The sequence below is a fragment of the Tachypleus tridentatus genome, chromosome 7, assembly GCF_004210375.1.
Source record: "Tachypleus tridentatus isolate NWPU-2018 chromosome 7, ASM421037v1, whole genome shotgun sequence".
NCBI classification, from domain to species: domain Eukaryota; kingdom Metazoa; phylum Arthropoda; class Merostomata; order Xiphosura; family Limulidae; genus Tachypleus; species Tachypleus tridentatus.
Window position 1 is genome coordinate 141,351,623 of NC_134831.1, and position 16,143 is coordinate 141,367,765.

General features: G+C 32.6%; 1 protein-coding gene across 1 annotated transcript; it reads left to right on the forward strand.

Moving 5' to 3' along the window:
- The first annotated feature begins 317 nt into the window (after window positions 1-317).
- Window positions 318-13,497, forward strand: LOC143256761 (uncharacterized). The gene is made up of 4 exons (XM_076514414.1): window positions 318-1,225; window positions 2,557-2,645; window positions 9,092-9,290; window positions 9,908-13,497. Exons 1-4 carry the CDS (start codon window positions 490-492, stop codon window positions 10,189-10,191), a joined length of 1,308 nt encoding a protein of 435 aa, XP_076370529.1. The 5' UTR covers window positions 318-489; the 3' UTR covers window positions 10,192-13,497.
- Window positions 13,498-16,143: the final 2,646 nt, after the last annotated feature.

Here is a 16,143-nt window from a genome sequence, read left to right on the forward strand (position 1 = left end):
GCTAAAGCGTTGAAACTGAGGAAGGAAGACTGAAAGAAGTTTATACTATAAAGTTTACCTTTTTGATGACATCCTAAAGCTTATTCCTACGTTTTCCCATTTTCTCTTTGAAATCAAAATTTTTATTTTTCTGTATGACATCACTCTTCGGATAAACCTGTTTAACTTACTTTGAAGCCCAGTTTGTTTTTACTTGTACAAAAATGACGAAAATACATTTCTTCGAATGGTGAGCTTACGTTGTACCCAGGTAAGGTTTTATTTGCTTACATAAACTATCAAATGAACAGAAACAGCGTCATTTGGTCACGTGATGGCAGTATGCCAGGATGATATAATGTCTGGAAGAGAGCTGTCTTTCAGAAAAGATCTGTTGGCTGGAAGCCCGAGATCCTTACAGTTTAACTCTAAGTCAAAGACCCTCTATATTTTGAAGTAATATAAAATCTTACAACACAGGATTTCTTCGCTGTTACATTTAAAAATATTATGAGCTTCTTGGTTAGTGAAGACGGATCAGACGATGAGTTTTTCAAGTTTTCCAGACCATCAAAAACAAGGCTTTCATTAAAGATCCCGAGAAGTGAACCCGATCTTCAGAGGTGGACTCTACAAACGCCATCACCGACAGGACAGTGGTCTGTTCCTTCTACTTCGAGACCAACCGGACCATATGCAATGAATCCTTGGATTAGTGGTTGGGAGTTATCAACAAATGAATTAGTTCATCTAGGAGAGACGCAAAAGCCCAAACCTACCAAAAAAAGGAATATTAAAAGAGTTAGTCGGACACGCACTGTAGGCACCCCTGCTGAAAGGTACGATTTTGATGTTGAATATTTCCCAAACCATCAACAAGAGTCTAACACATCTGATATCACTACAGACAATACTACTACCAGTCCTAGTGACGAGGACTCAGCTCTTCAAAGACTTCGAAATTTTTCTGTCCGCTCGAAGAGAGTAATCAATAGAGGTGACTCTTTTCGTTTTAAAGAGGAGCATTCTCTAAAATTCCAAGAGTCTCCAAAACCTGAATGTCCGACTCCAGCGACGTCTGAAACTTCTGATACATCATCTACGATAAATATTCCAACGTTCACTAAGAGCCGTGAAAACATCAAATACAAAGTTCTCGTACTTGGATGTTCTGCAGTTGGTAAATCGACTTTGACAAACCAGTTCAAGACATCTGAGTATATTTGCGATTATGACAGTACTCAAGGTATGTACCGCATTTCTAATTACAAGAAGATACTTATCTTTTTAAGAAACGCAAAACGTTTTAGCGCTAAAGGCACACAAATTCTTAAACACGGTAAACACATTCTAGGTTTTAATAATAATAGACTAAGCCTTACGTTTCCCTCTCCTTTCTGTTGGAATTAAAAATTTTGTTATGAGAAAAAGATAGAATACCATTTATTTTTTTTAAAAAATGAACAGTACAGATAAATAAATATTTATTTATATTTTTAAATACTATAACACAAAGAAATTCAATTATAGAGATAAATATGCTAAGCCTAAAAAGTTTAACTTTAATCGTTACCACTTCTAAGTTAGAATCTTTCCCGGTCGTCAAAACAATGTATAGAAGGTTATTACCATACTGAAACATTACCGAGTGGCAGTGGAAAGCAGTGTGTATAAAATTAACGTTTTTAAGTCTGTTTTTCCACCGACGTGGAACAGAAAAAAATTAAAGTAATTTTACGTACAAGTTAGAGATGTAGTGTAAATGCGAGAATTTTATTTGGGAATAAACAATTTAAAAATATATATTGTGATGCTTTTCACAATATTTACATAGATCTGTAAGAATACTGTTATACCAGAATATTTAATGCAATTACCAGTATGTGTATTACGATAAAATTTCGTTCGTATTATTGTATTTAGATCACTCGAATTTAAAATACACCTTTATTCCAGCATATTTATCAAAGCTTTTGTGCCAATAACTTTTATGTAGTTTTGCATATTAACAGGTTTAATGCAGGTGTACTCGTGAATAATTTAAGACAGGACTACGAATTAATGAAGTAATTACACTTCTACTGTTAAATCATTAATATTTATTTTAGGTTTACTGTTTATTAAAATATATTTAGCTATTAGTGCATACTACAGATGTGTATGTTACTTTCATTCATAACAACGAACAAATTGAAAGGTTAAAAATCGCAGTTTCTATAATCGTTTTAAATGAAGACATGGTAAATTATGAAGCATTTGTTAAACTGTGTATGACATTTATATGGAAATGCATACGAACATTAATATTGGCATGCACTAAAACCAACTGATTTTATGCACTAAAATGCCTTGAAGTTTTATTCTAAATGTCTGTAGAAAACTGTACTTAAGCTATTGCAAAAAGTCATTTAGGAAGTGATGACTTCTGGTGTTATATTCAGCATTTGCTTAAATTTCATGAAAAAACATGAGTTAGTGTATAAACAGCTATGTTTCGTTTGTTACATTCTTTAAGTAGCATAATGAACCTAATTAGTTTATCGTGATTTACATCGATCTTTACAAATTTATTTTCAGATGAGGGAGATGAAAAACTCGTGACAGTCATTTTAAATGGAGATGAATTTGAACTACTGTTTATTGAACAGACAATTCCTGAAAACGAGGTGATGAATAAGAAACATTTATTAGTTTTGTAGTTTATTTATTTTAATCTAATATTAAGGCTGAGACTGGAAAAGACCGTTATATTAAATTAGTGCAATTTCAGTAAATGCGATAGTACAGTATATTTCATGAAAGAATTTCGTTAAAATAAGAAAAATAATAAATAAAATGGTTTACTGAACTACAGCGTTCTGTTAAAATATCAGTAGATTATGGACATTTCTGGAAACGTTTGTTCGTGTAATAATACACAGATTACTTTGTAGCGACTGCGCAATAATATAATAGAAGTTAATGTTCATAGCAAGAATAATGAAAAAAGTTTTTTGAATGATAAAAATTGTCGAAAACATTTCGAAGTTCACATTATAAATATTAATAATAATAGACGAGGCCTTACGTTCCACGCCACCTTTTTTTGTTGGAATTAAAAATGTTGATGTGAGAAAATAATAGAATGTCATTTATCTTGAAAACCATTCAAATAGTAGAAACAAATAAATATTTATTTATATTTTAAATATTATAACACAAACAAAATCAAGTATAGATGAAAATATGCTAAGCCTAAAACTCACTAAATAATAGAAAATTTGCCCCATAATCCACATTATTGTAATACAAAGTAGTATATATTGTAACGTATTTTTCCATGCAGCAATTCACTTTCAACTTGTAAACTTGTTTAAAACTATACACTCTTTAATTTGTTTCCTATTAAGTACAAAGATACACAATGAGATATCTGTGCTGTGCTCAACACGGGTATCAAAACTTGATTTTTAGCGTTAAAAGCATCCAGACTCACTGCAGACCTACTAGAGGGGTGAGCAAAATCTTTAGAAAATCGGTGTTGTAGGTTTAACTACGTTTCGCCCGGGAAAGGTTTAAAATATCAAAGTTAAAATTAAGAATATTAAAAATCATAAATATAAATATATGAAACCATTAAATAGTTCAAAACGTTACAAACCATTGTATCTGTACCATTCTGTAAGAGTATTCGCAACTGTTCCTTAAGGTGGAAAATGAAATTTTATAATAAGTACCACGTAAACGGTAATACCAAAACATTTGTAATTACAGATTGTGAGTCCAACGCTAAAACCAAATGTATAAATCCTTTAAGCTCAAGATACTATAATATTTAATTAACACTGTTTAAGGGTGCGGTTAAAATGATTCTAAATATATATTTAATCTTAAATTCTAAATATAAGGCAATAATCTGAATGATAAAACGCGACCTATTTATTAGTATATTGAGGTTCGAGACATGATACTGCTAAATGCGTGTCACACCTTCAGCTTTTGATGCATTATTAAAGTGGTAGTTAGTCACGAAACGTGTCATAATGGTGATGAACACTCTAACTTTTGCCTTCCCTCTAGTCAGTAATATAAAGTTAGGGATGACTATACCTGTTTTCGTTTAGCCCAAGTGTGAATAATGATGACTTTCTGCACTCCCTCTAGTCAGTAATATAAAGTTAGTGATGGCTATACCTGTATCCGTTTAGCCCAAGTGTGAATAATGTTCCTCTCAGGTTACAATTCCAATATGAATTAATTATAAGGTTAATAATTAAATATATCTAAAAATATCTAAAATAATATTGTATGAAGCAAGGCCTGTAACATTATAACATTACTGATACGAATGTATCATTCTAGCAGTGCCTATAAAGATATTAAAAGTGCCCTTGGTAAGTGATAACAACAATATACAGCTTTTGATAATCGATATAAATATCAAGGTCATTATCAATGATAACGACGAAAACAATAACAGGTAACCAGAATCTATAAAAATTAACTTGGATAATTCTGTACCCTCAATCTTTCCGAAACGCCTTTGACTAAAATCAATATTCCGATCTAGTCATATTAGTAATTTACACTGAAAAATTGTCGTTTATACATATATTAAACAACATACGTATGCTAAGTAATTTCACTTGTTATCCAAATGTGTTGGAATTCGCTTTGATTTTTCATTTTAAAAAGAGTTTATCCTGCAGTTGCTGCTGAATAACCTGCACTAAATTATAGTTCGTCTTAACACACGTGACTTGGAATTTTGTTTTTCTTCTTTCCAGATCCTACTTATACAAAGCCTAGTAAGTGATAATTAGCTTTTAATTATTCTGTGTAAAGATAGAATCTATAATGTTTGTTTGTTTTAGAATTTCGCGCAAAGCTACACGAGGCGTATCTGCGCTAGCCGTCCCTAATTTAACAGTGTAAGACTAGAGGGAGGGCAGCTAGTCATCACCGCTCACCACCAACTCTTGGGCTACTCTTTTACTGACGAATGGTGAGATTGACCGTAACTTTATAAAGCCCTCACGGCTGAAAGGGCGAGCATGTTTGGCGCGACGGGGATTCGAACCAGCGCTCTCAGATTATAATGTGACAGTCAGTCCCACTATTCGTTGATGAAAGAGTAGCCCAAGAGTTGGCGGTGGGTGGTGATGACTAGCTGCCTTTCCTGTAGTCTTACACTGAAAAATTAGGGACGGCTAGCGCAGATAGCCCTCGTGTAGCTTTGCGCGAAATTCAAAACAAACCAAGATCTATGTTTCGAAATGAATCAATTTTTATTATTATTATTAAATAATATTTAATATAATTATTAAGCCATTATTAAAAAATCAATCCTTTTTAACGTTTATACATGCAGGTCATATTTCTAGGCTCAGAGCTCTCTATTGCATAAGCTTATTTTAGATTTTATCTATGCAAAATGAAATGAAATACGAAAATTCAAAATATGTCTAATTTAGTATTTGCTGTTGTCGCAAGGTGCCTATATGTTAAGTCTCATCTATCGTATTTTTAGGTCAAAATATAAAAAAATGACAAGCCAAAAACCCCTAATTCTGCAAAATACTCAGATTCTTGACTCTTGTAATATTGTTTGTTTATGCTACACGAGCGCTATCTGCTCTAGACGTCTCTAATTTAGCAGTGTAAGGCTAGAGGGAAGGCAGCTAGTCATCACCGCCCACCGCCAACTCTTGGGCGACTCTTTTAACAACGAATGGTGGGATTGACCGTCACATTATAACGCCCTCACGGTTGAAAGGGCGAACATATTTGGTGCGATAGATATTCGAACCCGCGATCTTCAGGTTACGAGTCAAGCGCCTTAACCGCCTGGTCTATAATATTGTAAGAAAGGAACAACCACCAAACTGCCTTTCAGTTTGTGTCAGTTGCTGTAACGTATACTTACGCAAATTTTAATCGGTACTCGTTGAAATATAACGAGAGAAAGTTTAAAACCCTAATTTTGTTTACTTTGGTTTATCAGAATTTTCACATTGTATCCTTATGCAATGCTTTCTTTTAGCTATGGAAATATAAAGGAATCGCAGAAAAATATGCGTTTTTGTAATGTTTAACCTTTGAAATTTTACAATCGGAACAGAAAACTGAATTAAAAAAGCTATCCTGACGTGTTGGACCTAGATATATGCCGGACCGGCATGGTCAGGTGGTTAAAGCAATCGACTCGTAATCTGAAGGTCGCGGGCTCGAATCTCCGTCACACCAAACATGTTCATCCTTTCAGCCGTGGGGGCGTTATAATGTTACGGTCAATCTCACTATACGTTGGTAAAAGAATAGCCCAAGAGTTGGCGGTGGGTGGTGAAGACTAACTGTCTTCCCTCTAGTTTTACAGTGCTAAATTAGGGACGGCTAATGCAGATAGCTCTCCTGTGGCTTTGCGCGAAATTATAAAAAACAAAAAAAAAAAAAAAACGAACCAAACCAAACCTCGTTATATGCCCTCCAAAATTCGATTGCTGGATAAACGTAATTTTTTAGAAAAAAGAAGGGAGAGACGTTGGAAATACAACGTGTTTCTTTCCCTGTGGATAAGGCATAATTATAAATTATAGGTAGTGTAATGAAATTTATTATATTCACAAAAATCATCTGTGGACGTGTTCAAATAAAACAGTTGCAAATATGCATCTCTCAAATCAAATATGTTGGTGTTTCCTCTCTTTGAAGATATATATCTCATAATATCATGTATAACAAGTGAAACTAAAAAGAAATGAACGAAAGTTTTACTATAAAAAGTGATGTGAGTAAGAAGTCTAGATCCAACGTATAACCTTGTATTCTCTATCGGCCTCTTTCATCTTTACGAAACTTTAGTGTTTTATTTGTACTTTTTCCGAATTATCAAATCTTTATAATTTAGATTTTTTAAATTTGCCACTGTTGTTAGCCTGAAGTGTTAAAGCAGCTCGGATAGTATTTACTTTATTTGCCAGACCTTTTAGTACACTGTCTAAAATGCTGGTATGTATATAAAGTGTTATAACGGTTAGATCAAAGAATAATTAATTCTTAGCGCTCAGATGTTTTAATCAGAAGATGGATCTGGCAACTTGCCATAAAAATGTCTGCATCTTTGTGTATTACTTAAATAACTGATAACATTAGTGTTCTTTACAGTTTAATAGACCGCTGTCTCAAATAATAACGTAACGGCTATTCAACTGAAGTTTGTTATTGCCAGGTGTACTATATTTACTAAAAAGTTTTGAGTAACACAGGTTCGAGATACACAAGGGATGTATGCTTGCGTCGGACATCAGATTTTAATAATACAACAATTCACAGTATCGCTAAATAAACTTTACGTATTGTAAAGTGAATTTTCAAACACTCGTTTGTTTTATTAAAACACTTGTTTTTCTAAATACATATACAAATATTATAGTTTTTGAGTTGATTTTGCTTAAGTCTCAACACATGAAAATGGACATTTTGTCAGTGATGTAAGTTTCTTTTAAATTGGCAGTTGTTTCATTTTGGTGTTCAGAAAGAGGTTTATCTTCATCCCGCTCGCGATATAAGGTTTAGAGGGAGGATTTAAAATGGTAAAAAAAGTGGGTAGTGGGTTGGCAAGCAGAGATCAAAGAGTCACAGACTATTCGATAGTATGTTTCTACGTTATATTAAAATATTGACTGGTGATCGACATAAGCAAGACAGACATGTTGTCATACAGGCCTAATTTATATACGCATAAAAGCATTGTTTAAAATTAACCATTTTTTCTTCCATCCCGAAGCCTCGAAATTAATCAATACTATATTAATGTAGATTCAAAGCTAATTTATTTATAAAGAAAATCATGATAAACAGATGGAATGTTAGGCCTAAACCCCAAAATTTGTAAATTAATTTGATCTTTAACCCATTTAATATTGTAATAAAGGTAGGAACCTCAAACCTGCCTGTTGGCGCTGCCGCAAAGTGCCATTATTCAAATCTCATCTATATTGATCAAAATATAAAGGAATGGCAAGCGATAGAGCCCTAATTCTGCAAATTGTTTGATCCTTGACCCTTCTAATACTTTAAAAGCCATCATCTTTAGAAGCGCCCAAAAATGCCATAAAATGGCAAAGAACTGTTACATCATCGGTGGAATTTTATGGTTGAAATAGATGAAAATTCCAGTGTAATTTAATTTTAAACAATCAAAATTATTTGTTTTATATATTTCATTAATAACGACACAGTTCTTGACCTAGAATACATTCCTACAAGTGATTGGGTTTATAGTTCAAATCGGGTATTGTGAAACAGTGAAGCAAACTTTTTGATATAACAAACAAACTTTGTTATGATAGTAAAATGAAGTTTGCCTAAACATTTTTATTGCTATTATTGTACATATTTTGCATATGTACAACAAATTCTTACGTTATTGCACAAAATATCTATATAAACTTTTGAAATGTGTAGTAACTAAACATTGCATAAGTTATCTTAAAAATAATATTTCTTTTAATTAATACAATACCTTCTTCTTGAGAAAGAAATATATTATAATTTTAGTTTTTGATCATTTTTTGTTACTAAATATCCTTTTGTTCAAGAAATTATGTATTAAATGATAGCCATATATAAATCGTGTATTTTGGAACAGATAATCCCAGCTTTACCTTCACTGTGATTACATAAACAATAAGAATTTCTAACCCTAAAACGAGACATTTTGGTGCTTAGATTTCTTTAATAAATAATTAAACACTATTTTCGCTTGGTAAATAAACCTCTAATGTTAATATTTATTTTACTTGCATTCAGCCATTAATATTATATCATTTAAAAGAAATCTTACACATGCACATACGTTTCGGAGTATTAATTTCAATTGTACTTCTAAAACTTTTTGTATAAGTGGAAAAAAAATGCAAATATATATTTTAAACGATAGCAACAGAAAAGTATATACTGGAAGAAAGCAATTGTGCACATGCACCAGAATCAGTAGTCTTATGCCTTTGCCGACGAGTTACGCCTTAAGCCAAAGCTTTCAAAAAGTACCTCAAGGAAAAAGTATTAGACAAAACAGTTTTTTCGTATTTTTCATCTCAGTTATATTTTTGTTTGGTTTACTTTCTTCCAGACAGAGACGAACTTTACCCTGATGGTTGAAAACGCCGATGCCTATGTAGTGGTATACTCTGTAACTCACAGAGAAAGTTTTCAACTGGCCAAAACCATTATAAAGCACATCAAAAAATTACATGACATGGACAAAAAAACTGTTATCTTGGCAGGAAATAAGACGGACTTAGCTAGATTAAGAACAGTTAGTACTGACGGTAAGTAAAAAGTAAAAATATTTTACTACAATAAATGTTTAGCGAAATAATTAAAATGATATTTCAGTTTGAACAGAATTAAAGTCACTCTATTATCATTACTTTATTTCAAGTGATTTCTAGAAATACTCTTCTTAGGTATAATCGTGATCTCGTTCAGGGTTTTCATAAGGAAAGAAGTATTAAATTTCAAGTTTAACAACTAAAAAAATAATAGTTCAAACTTTTAACTTACTTTTCTGTTAGAAAACACTTGAAACAAAGGATTTTCTGCTAAAATATAGTGGAGTGCATTTGAAATTATAAGGCTGTTTATCTTATCCTAGATTACAGAAGTTAATGAAATAGTTACCTTTAAATTTATGAAACAAAATAATTAAACTTTCTCTTTAACTTGTAAATTAAAATGTAAATCGGTAAGTACACATAAGTTGTTGTTTTAAAGCAATGAATCTTTGCACTTCATTACTCAAGAATTCTATATTTTGTATTCAACTGAGGCCTATAAAATTTTCGGAAGTCGTGTATTTAGAAAATGAACTTTGTATAAAGCCAGAGTTGGCTTTCAGCATCGTTTTTTATTTTTTCAAAATATTCGTGAACGATTTTCTTTTCAGCTGGTAAAGATTTAGCTACGTCCCAAAACTGCAAATTCATCGAAACCTCAGCAGGAATCAACCACCATGTAGATGAACTTCTGGTTGGAATCCTCAGTCAAATTCGACTGAAATATTCTCAGTCAGACAGGTCAGGAAAGAAGCGTTATTCTGTTAGTTTAGATAAAATTATTGGATTATCGTTCTCAACCGTTAGCTCTTCGAGAAGTAAAGAGAGGATTAAGCAGTTCTTTCAGAAGACATGTCGAAGATCCAAGTCCTGCGCTAATCTTCATGTTATTTAAACCAAGAAGTATATAAAACGTTTTATCAGTATCTGTTTTTAATACTCAACTTTGTTTTTCATATTTGGAGAAATAATATGAAAATCTTAAGCAAAAAACACTTAAATCAGATTTTAAAATATTGTAGAATATTATCCTCTTATAGCTTACTAGAGTGAGCTTAATCACGTCTGGTTTTCTTTAATTTGATACAGTCATAACCTAAAACCTTACTGTCACATCTTCCACCAGCTGGCTGGTACATCTTTGGTTTTATATATAAAGTAAGTGGGGTTGAGTTAGCAGTTGTTTTTAATAATTAAGTACTATAACACTCTGTACGCCTATTCACATTTGTAAGGTGTTTTTTTTTAAATGTTATACATATTTGAATTAAAACAGTAGAATAATCAAAAGGTAAGCATTTACGTATTTAATATGTCGTTTTCTGTGTAGGTAAGACCAAATTCATTAATAAGTGATATCTATTGAAAAATTTAAAATAAATTTAGGTTATTGTGAATAAATTAAATTGCTGCTTTTAATTATTAAACATTATTACTATTATTTTGTTTATTTGTAATACCATAGGTGAGTGGGTTACGTAAACATTTCTAAAGATTTTTGACAATAGCGCTAAGAATAGATTGTTGTTTATTCATCCCACACTTTTCTTCAAAGATGGAAGCTAACGTTTTTATATGTATAAACTATATTTTTCACTATGTAACACTATCGAACTTATAAGAGTATGTTTCTACCCTGTAACAGAAGGATGCTGATATACAACTTAATTTTCTATGGAACAAGAAAAAGTTAGCTATTGTTGTAACTAGGGTTAGCTCCCCTAACTATTGATGATAATATATGTGAGGTTATTTGCTTAAAAATAAAAAATAATAATTACGTAATAACGTTATGGTGTAATACATAAATTTTCCTAAACTAGTATTTTAATTAATTGCTAAAAAAATGAAATTAGTAAAATCAAATTACTTGTCGCAAATACATACAGATGATCGATTTCCGTGTTTCCTTTAAATTTCTAACGATTTAAGAAAGCTTTTGAAAACACTAGTTTTGATGAAAGGTACATCATCTTAACAAAGAAATTGTTGCTTTATATACTTTGTTCCCAGTTACTTAGCGGCAAGTATCAAGACTTGTAATACTAGAAATAGTTTTGTTATTCACAACGGACACAGCACAGACAGCTCATTTTCTATCCTTGTCATCAAAAGCAAATAAACAAGTATATAAACTTCTATTCAGTTATATTTTCACACCGGTCTTATTTTATTCATTAATTTTAATTCTCAAAATGTCATACTTTAAACTAGAAAAACAAGCATTTAAAGTGCGCAATATGTCTATTTCACAATGATACAAGTGCCTTTGTTACGATGTTTTAATCTTTAGTTTGAAGGCATGTCTATGTGATGTGAAGTGGTTCCCAAAAGATTAAGCATTTTTATTTTAACTTTGATTTAACTCGTTTAGTAAATGAAGTTTTTCAAACATTTTCATCGTTTACGTACTCACTGTAACTCTGTGATATGAAAATAATATCTGATGAACATTTCATAAATATTAGGATTATATTTATGCAAGTTAGATCTATAGCAGTTACCTTTTAAGCTAGTCGTTACCAGAGACTTACCCACATTTGATGACGCTCTGTGCAGACACATCGCTTGCACTACTGATGGTACGGCACACTGATTATTGCGCTTCTTGAGCTGTGTATGTTTCGGAAGGTCACATCAAAGAAGTTTCGTTTTATGAAAATATTTTAGCCTTTTAGGTGTCTAAGTTTTCGATTCCATCACAGTCACTAAAATTCATTTTAGTTATTTGTTGATGATTTAAATAATGACAAAATATTACCCAAAACAGCTAAACGTACATAAAATATACATATGTAATAAATTAAATATATAAAATAATGATAGTTTAAAATGTCTGATGGTTAGAGAACTGCAAAATATACAGCTATAACAGCTTACTCGTTTTGCAAACTTGACTGGGAAGCTGTAAGACATATCTCATATAAATGAATGACAATGGGAGTTATTACAACATTTACTTTTCTATAGGCCTTTGCCAATTGTTGCTGACAAGATACTCACAAGTTGTATTATAATTAAATAAAAACTATTTTCTTCGTGAATAAGAAATTTTATGCTGATTAGGAAGCCTTACGTAACACAAACGTAAAAATAAATTTTCACTCTTCTCGTATGGAAATAATTGTTTAACAGAAATCGTAAAAGTGTTTGCTAAAATGGTTACTTATTTTCAAAGTATTCAGTATATTGACATCATTCGAAATAATAATGTATTTGTATTAAAAACAAAAAATATTAATGATAAAAATTTTTAAAACTACGAGATCTACTTGTTTTTGAATTTCGCGCAAAGCTACTCGAGGGCTATCTGCGCTAGCTGTCCCTAATTTAGCAGTGTAAGACTAGAGGAAAGGCAGCTAGTCATCACCACCCACCGCCAACTCTTGGGCTACTCTTTTGCCAACGAATAGCGGGATTGACCGTAACATTATAACGCCCCTACGGCTTAAAAGGCGAGCATGTTTGGCGCGACGGGAATGCGAACCCGCGACCCTCAGATTACGAGTCGCACGCCTTAACCCACCTGTCCATGTCGAGCCTTGCACGAGATCTAAGAAATCCCCTTGCATAACTTGTGTGTATTGCCACATCATAAATTTACAGATCAACAAATTATTTTGTCGTTTCCAAATTCTGCGTTTGAGCAGAAGAACTGTTGAATAATAACAGTTAACTTTTGTTAATTAATTAGCTTCAAAAATAATATATTCAATAATTTTTGAAACTGAGATTTATTAATTCTAAACGGCACGACTTATTATTATATTTACTTATTTGGAATAGACGTTTTTACCTATGCATATAGCAATGAAGGAGAACGCGTAGATGTCAATGTGGCAGTCAGTAACTATAATTATTTAAGTATGTGAAAAATGTATTGCAAGAATTATTCGGCTAATATTTGAAATGTTATGATTAATGTAAAACAAATTTTAATGAGAAGGAAACTACAGGAAATGTAAATTCACGGAAAAGAAACACGTAGGTTGAAGTTCAAACATCTTAGACACGTTTGTGGATTGTAGTTGCAAAATGACTGATGCTTTTTACTCATTATATGCAGATTAGTTTTGTGTTAGTTTAGGAATTTATTGATTTCTTTGAAGAGATGATCGTTTTATATATTTTTCAAACTTTATTTTAATATGTTGACATGTATTTTGTGTGTGTTGTTAATAAAACACAAAGTGAAATATCTGATATGAAATATTCTTTTCTTACCAACTCTTACTGTTGTTATTATCTATGTGTTTTACACCACTACATTCTGTATTAAAACGATTTATAATTGCATCAATAGTTTCTTTTTGAATTTTGTGCAAAGCCACACGAGGGCTATCTGCCCCACCTGTCCCTAATTTTGGAGTGTAAGACTAGAAGGAAGGCAGCTAGTCATCACCACCCACCGCCAACTCTTGGGCTACTCTTTTATCAACGAATAGTTGGTTTGACAGTCATATTATAACGCCCTCATGATTGAAAGGGCGAGCATGTTTGGTGTGACGGGGATTCGAACCCGTGACCCTCAGATTACGAGTCAAGCGCTTTAACCACCTGGCAATGTCGGGCCTACATGAGTACTCCGAAGAACAAAAATTATTTAAGTATTTATGCTTCTTCCCTCCGAAATTTGTAAACTATGTACAGTGTTTTATTTTCATATTTCCTCACTTAGAACGACATCAAATTTTATATTTCATTTATGTTTAACGCTAAGATAATTACATCATTAAATTCGTCTCCTAAAAAAATAAAATAAATTGTTGTACGTTACAAAACTTCTTTAATTACGGACGTTTCGGAATTGCTACAGATTTCATCATAAGCGTTAAACACTCGAAAAGAGTTAGCACGATATTTTAACTCCAGACAACGTTAGCTATTGAACGATTATTTTCGTATTCAATCAGATGTTTAGAAAGAACAAATTTAAACGTTAACAGTATGGTGTAACGTACGATAAAACATAGGTCTGCAAATGTTTAATAACATTGTTAAAATAAAACGTTGTAAAGAAATCCTGAAATACAAGTATAATCACAGCATCTTTAAAATAATGATAACAGCCAATCAAAAAATGGAGCTCTGGAACTGATAAAACTAATAACAACAGGAATTAATTTTTATTTATTTTTTAGTGTTAAAAGATTACCGCAACTGGACTTTCTTTAACAGAGAGTTCAAAATCTGTAGTTTTGTTTTTAAGAATATTAAAGTTTTCAAGCGTGGAGTGGTTGTTATTAGTTAGTTTATATCCGCTTTTAGTTGAATTTTCTATGTGCTAGTGTGACGTGCAATTCTACCAGTACAAGTAGTTTTACAGCTGACGTAAATGTTATACGTAGCTTAATTTGCGGGTAATCTGTTTTGATTTTCTTTGAATATACGAGTTGTTGTCCCCGCTGAGACAGCGGTAAGTCTTTGGATTTAGAACACTAAAATTAGGGGTTTGATTCCCCTGAATAGACACAGCAGATAGCCCGATGTGGATTTGGTATAAAAAACACACACACAAACTTTAAAACTTTGTCCATGAAAAGAATGACAAGTGCTAGTGGATACTTTGAGACAGAGTGTGTGGCTTCTTAGTAGATTCTATTTTATTTAACCCAACATGGCCAGGTGGTTAAGGCATTCGACTCTTAATCTGAGGGTCACGGGTTCGAATTACGGTCACACCAAACATGCCCGCCCTTTCATTCATGGGGGCGTTATAATGTGACGGTCAATCCAACTATTCATTGGTAAAAGAGTAGCCCAATAGTTGACGGTGAGTGGTGATGATTAGCTGCTTACCCTCTAGTCTTACACTGCTAAATTAGAAACGGCTAGCGCAGATAGCCCTCGTGTAAATTTGCCCGAAATACGAAAACAAACAAACAGTTTTATTTGTTAAAAATGGTTGAGTGATAGTATCAGAAATTACGGGTATAACCATTAATTTGTAATATTCCATGAACTTTGGATATTTCTGAGTGAAGGCAGAAGTGGTCAGAACATTGATTATACACCTGTTTAAAAATTTGAGAACAAAGCTGCGTTTCAAGGACTCTGATATGAAACTGTCGAAACGGGTGTGTGTTTTCTTATAGCAAACCCACATCGTGCTATGAGTCCACCGAGTTGTCGAAACGAGTGTGGCCCGGTATGGCCAGGTGGGTTAAGGCGTTCGACTCGTAATCTAAGGCTAGCGGGTTCGAATCCCTGTGACACCAAACATGCTCGCCCTTTCAGCCGTGGGAGCGTTATAATGTTACGATCAATCCCACTATTCGTTGATAAAAGAGTAGCCCAAGAGTTGGTGGTAAGTGGTGATGACTAGCTGCCTTCCGTCTAGTCTTACACTACTAAATTAGGGACAACTAGCACAGATAGCTCTCGAGTAGCTGTGCGGGAAATTTAAAAACAACCAATCAAAACGAGTGTATAAGCTAGTAAATATTTTCTTAACGTTCAACAAACATGACAAAGAAACTGTTTATTTTTTTCTTGTATGTTTAAATTTTTAAACTAAATTGTGTTTCCTTTCATCTTACACATGAAGTTTGGAAATGGATATTGTGTGTATAGAGATTCTAAAAGCTTCGTAGTGTGTTTAATGTTGTGAAAGAGTAGAGACAATATATCTCCTATATGGTTTATCATAAAAGGGGCAATCATATAGTTATTGATTTTTGTAGTAACATAGAAGAATAATCAAGAATCGAATGTAGAGATCGTCAGGCTGTTTGTCTGGTCATAGAGATGATCTTTTAAAACGAAATGATTGTCCATGAGGGCCAAATTAAGAACCTGTTCAACTTTGTGTTGGTTGGAGTGCAGGAATTTTGATTTTTTTAATTAA